This window comes from Hypomesus nipponensis, chromosome 14 (assembly GCF_054491055.1).
Source record: "Hypomesus nipponensis isolate SF chromosome 14, ASM5449105v1, whole genome shotgun sequence".
Classification (NCBI taxonomy): Eukaryota; Metazoa; Chordata; class Actinopteri; order Osmeriformes; family Osmeridae; genus Hypomesus; species Hypomesus nipponensis.
In genome coordinates this window covers 18,373,116-18,377,775 of record NC_140374.1, presented here as the reverse complement: position 1 = coordinate 18,377,775, position 4,660 = coordinate 18,373,116, and the positions used below count along the sequence as shown (strand labels likewise).

The following is a 4,660-nucleotide window of genomic DNA, read 5'->3' as shown; positions in this document are numbered from 1 at the left end:
CACAAGGACCAAGGGGGTAGAGTCAAGAGGGGGGTGGGGGGTGAATCATAAATACATTCATACAGTCCACTCGTGCCTGAAACGAAAGGCTTCTGATTACTGTCCCTAGTAGCAGGTGAAGTAGAGGGGATGCATTAGGTCCCAATACTATACTTTCTTCCGCTGTCTGTATTCATCATCAGAATCTCAGAGGAAGAAGAAGAGAGCATCGTAGAGCCACAACAGGTCTTTCCATGGTGACAAGATCCTTAGTGACCGTTTTATAGGTAGGAGGCTGTGACGATGTAATCTTAATGTGTATCACTGTCAGTTAGATTATGTAAATACGATAGCAAATCCAAAAGATAGTGCTGTGTCCTTTATGTTGAGTATGTTATTTAAACTAAATATGTAAATGAATACAATTTCAAAAGATCACAACCAAATGAAAACGCTGATGGAAAAGAAAATGGACATGGACAGTCATGGACTTTGTGTTCTTTGTTGAACTTGTCACATTTCCACAAAAATTGTTATTCCAACATTAATCACACAAAGTGACATTCTCAGCTCTCACCAACTCGGCAACACTACACAAACAAGCTTTTGCTGACAACTTGTAGGGGTATTAGTGACAAGTGACATCACTATTGAGGGACATGCATTATGTTCTATGTTCCCTTTGGCACTGTCATCCCACCTGAGCAATGACCAATCCCTGTTAGAGCTGAGTAGTGACTGGACTATTAAAACAGAGCTTTCACAGTTGGCTTTCATAAAGAAACATATTGCATCTTGCTAATATAGGCTAGGCCATCCTTCTGAGCTCTAGAAACAAGCCCCATCTCTGACCTATACTATCAGACCTATAAATTGAAGTGTTTCTGGTTTTCTCTTGTGACAGCCTAGTTGAAACCCTCCCTTCCTATAGCTCCACAAGACAATTCCTGAGGATGACCTAGTTCTGTATAGTCATACAATATCAGTTCAACAAAACTTTGGACTTTATTACATAAACAAGATTCTTCACTGTATTACTAGATCAAATCAGTACAGGTATGTGAGAGAACAAACATATATCTTTAAAAAAAAAACAAGGACTTGTAAAAACTGAAAATTTAAATGAAGAAAAAATGAAAAAAATGAAAAACGAAAAACACTCTGCCTTGTCATGGGTTTGGTCTTATGAATAAAATATATGCTTGATGTCCGAACAATGTCCCATTGTCTTTCTTGTCTCTTCCCTTACAACACTTAATAGAATTAGTTAAGAAAAACAAACAAAAAAAACATTTCCTCTAAATTCGTAGAATCGACCTATAAGGGATTTCACATCAGCTGTCATCACAGAGGAAACAATTGATTCACAACACAAATATTAAATCAGCAGTAAACTTTTCAGTAGGAAAGCACACATTTGGATTTTGAGAAGCATTTAAAACAATGTTAAAGTAATAAAAACTACATCTATTGAGTTAAGGAAGGGAATGCAGTATAAAAACAACAATTATTCACCTCATGTGTCCTGTGGTTTTGAACATGCGTGTACAGTACTGGTAATCCAAGCCAAGTCTGCCCTTTTTAGCCTAGTTGTTTTTGGGTGATGGTATTAAAGTGCATGTGTGTGCCCCCCTCAACAGATCTTTGTAGTCTCAGGACTTTAAAGGTACGGTGTCTGTCAACACTGGCAGCAGCTAGGTTTAGGGCTGCAGTGGGGGTTGCAGCAGGGCTGTAGTTCCGGGTCACTTCCTTTCCCTATCTGGCTCTCTCCAAACACCATGGAGGCATCAAACTGGGTCTTTAAACTCTGGATCTTCTTCAGCAGTAACTTGAGTTCTGGGTGTTCCTGAAGGGAGAGGGGGTAGTTTTCTGATGGGTCAGCTTCCAGGTCAAATACCAGCGGGGGGTCATGGGCCGTCAGGAAGGCAGTGACGTGGCAAGCCTGGTCCGGGGTGGTCTCACTGTGGGTAGCCCCTGAGAGGGAGACAAGGGGAATAAAGTTGTTTTCAATCACATTGTATTACGATTATATAATGCTTGAATCTTCAAAAAAAAAAAAAAAAGTCTGACACCAAGAAAGCTTTTTTTGTGCTTGATATGCGGGACATTTTCTCTTCGGATTAGAACGCACCTCGTGTATAGAAGTGGGCCTTGTACTTCCCAAGCCTGAGAGCAAAAATGCCATACTTCTCACTGGGGTCTGTGGGGTAGAACATCATGGCCTCCCTCTTACTCTAGAGGACAGGCAGGAGGACTGTCAGTTAAAGACTGAAATGGACATATCAGGCTACTCCAAAACTTCCCAGAAAAAGTGAAAATGTCTCTCTTACCTTTCCATGGTTGACCAAAATATCAGTCATATCCACACCATCCAACTGGACACTGGGTAATTTGGCACCTGCAAATCCTGCAATGGTGGGCAGGATGTCCAACGTGCTGGCTAGCTCATGTGTGACCCCTTGGATATGAATATCAAAGCCAATTTCATTACCCTAGTCAAAAGGATTCCATACTTGGGTTTGAACACCCATTTCATAGTAGTCGAATATGTCACTCATATGTGGCAAAACAGAAGAAGATTTCTAAGGTCTAGAGCACTTGGTGTTGGAACTTCAAACATCCATCCAAGGTTGTCCTGGTAGTGACTGTTTTCCTACCAGCTCTGATGGTCCCAGGCCAGTAGGCTATGGCAGGCTCCCTCATGCCCCCCTCATAAGTGGTGCCCTTCCCACACTTTAGAGAGCCAGAGTTTCCTCCCCGTGACCTACGCATCAGCTCTGGTCTAGAGACAGAGAAAGGGCAATTACTAAACAGCTATACACACTGACACACTGTCTTTGTCTCTTTCTCTCTCTCACACGCACACACCCATTATCGGCTGTGAAGAATATAAGTGTGTTGTTGAGAACCCCATTCTGTTCGAGGCTTGACAAGAGGTTCCCCACGGTGGTGTCAAACTCCAGAAGAGCATCTCCAAATGGACCCCGGAGAGAGTGGCCTGCAGCCCCGGGACCAGCATACTGGGGGTAGTGAGTGTGCTAGAGGAATAGAGGAAGAGGGCGAACAAAAGAAAGACAGAGAAAAGGAGAGATTTCAGGTCTTAAAGCATTTGTTGGGCAGTCAACCTATCAGATACCAGCCATTTTAAACAAAAATGGACATTACAGAAATCAATTGATGGCACACAAGTGTGTCACTGATACAAAATGTCAAAGAGAGAGAAAGCGAGAGACAGAGACATCCATACAGAGTAGGAGAGGTAGAAGTTAACTTAGAAAAACATACGCTTTTGTAAATGAACCAAAAGCGCTTTCTGACAACGAAGAAGAACAGCTACTTACATGGGAAGGGTAGTAGAGGAAGAATGGCTGTTGTCTCCTGGCCGACAAAGTGATGAAATCTGTAGCAAAATCACTGTAAGCCCTCTCTAGATCCAGGAAGTTCACAGGCTGCTGCTTGATAATGTCATTGTTCATCAGGGGAACGGTTACCACGCCAACATCACAGTACCCATAGCATTTAACATCTGGAGGGAAACATGTCAGATTCTGACAGGGTCCCTGGAAGGAAGAGAGGGGTACAAACCATTGCAGGTTGGACAACACATCTTCATACTGAATACACCAACAGAGCAAACCAAGCACACACTAAGACTTACCATGTCGTGCGAGTATGGGACTCCAAGGTAGTTGTCAAAGCCCTGGCGGGTGGGCAGGTATGTACCATTGAGCCCAAGACCCAGGTGCCACTTCCCTATAGCAGCGGTGGCATAGCCCAACGGTTTGAGCACTTCAGCTATGGTAGTCTCGTTGAGAGGTAGACCTCCACGGGAGCCAGGATAGAGAACTCCAGGATATACCCCCGACCTGGTCTGGTAGCGCCCAGTCAGCAAAGATGCCCTGATTAAGAAGTAATGATATATCTATACATACATACATACAACTACATTATAATATACAAACATTCCAATGAGTTTTAGTAGGGCGGCATACGGCCACCGTTAAAATAATATAAATTACTCTTCTGTAGTTTTATGTGTAGATTACTCAAGTATGTATCAATCACAACGACGCAGTGTGGTACGTCTGTGTCGTAGCCTACTGCGTACCTCGAGGGGCTGCATACAGGACTGGTACAGTAAAAGTCAGTAAATCGGAGACCGTCGGATGCCAGTCGGTCCAAGTTAGGGGTAAGTGAACTGGGATGTCCATAGCAACCCAAATCCCCGAAACCCAAATCATCTGCAAAAAGAAGAATAAAATTTGGAGACGAACCTAAAGAACGCACAGCCAGAGAGAGAATCAACGTTGCAAACAGGGCAGAGAACATTTTGCAATTCCAGTTTTCTGCAAATACACGAATAGTTGGCAAAGGAATAGCAAGTTAACAAACTTTGCAAACAATTCATTCGCATTCATCACAACAGATAGCCCCCAGTGGTCACGTGAAACGTTTGTCAAATGATCGTCATGTGATCAAATTGTACTGTCGCTTACAAATGACGTAGTCTCTTGTGGTGAGCAAGCAGCTGTCAAAGAATTATTGTTGTGATTGTCATATACCGTACTTGTGATGCTAACTGTTAGGGTCATTTATTTGTAACGTTTCTCATTGCTTGTATCTCAGTACTGAATTTAAATACACATTCATTACTGGAAAAAAAAAAACTGTCAGAGAAGCT

General features: G+C 42.7%; 1 protein-coding gene across 2 annotated transcripts; it reads right to left on the bottom strand.

The window, feature by feature from the left end:
* Window positions 1-965: 965 nt before the first annotated feature.
* Window positions 966-4,460, bottom strand: arsa (arylsulfatase A). 2 transcript variants are annotated; one of them, XM_084673205.1, is made up of 9 exons: window positions 4,372-4,460; window positions 4,088-4,220; window positions 3,638-3,878; window positions 3,321-3,539; window positions 2,848-3,017; window positions 2,637-2,761; window positions 2,310-2,437; window positions 2,111-2,213; window positions 966-1,953 (listed from the first exon to the last, which is right to left on the bottom strand). In XM_084673205.1, the coding sequence occupies exons 1-9, from the start codon at window positions 4,391-4,393 to the stop codon at window positions 1,658-1,660; spliced, it is 1,437 nt and encodes a 478-aa protein (XP_084529331.1). In that variant the 5' UTR covers window positions 4,394-4,460; the 3' UTR covers window positions 966-1,657. The 2 variants fall into 2 exon arrangements, with proteins under 2 accessions (XP_084529331.1, XP_084529330.1); XM_084673204.1 differs by having other exon boundaries at window positions 4,088-4,439.
* Window positions 4,461-4,660: the final 200 nt, after the last annotated feature.

Excerpts from the sequence above, each read along its gene's own strand:
- arsa (XM_084673204.1), bottom strand. The coding sequence starts at position 4,308 with ATGTTCTCTGCCCTGTTTGCAACGTTGATTCTCTCTCTGGCTGTGCGT. Across the intron at positions 3,018-3,320 it reads TCCTCTACTACCCTTCCCAT|CACACTCACTACCCCCAGTA; the intron begins GTAAGTAGCTGT and ends CTATTCCTCTAG. Across the intron at positions 1,954-2,110 it reads GGCCCACTTCTATACACGAG|GGGCTACCCACAGTGAGACC; the intron begins GTGCGTTCTAAT and ends TCTCCCTCTCAG.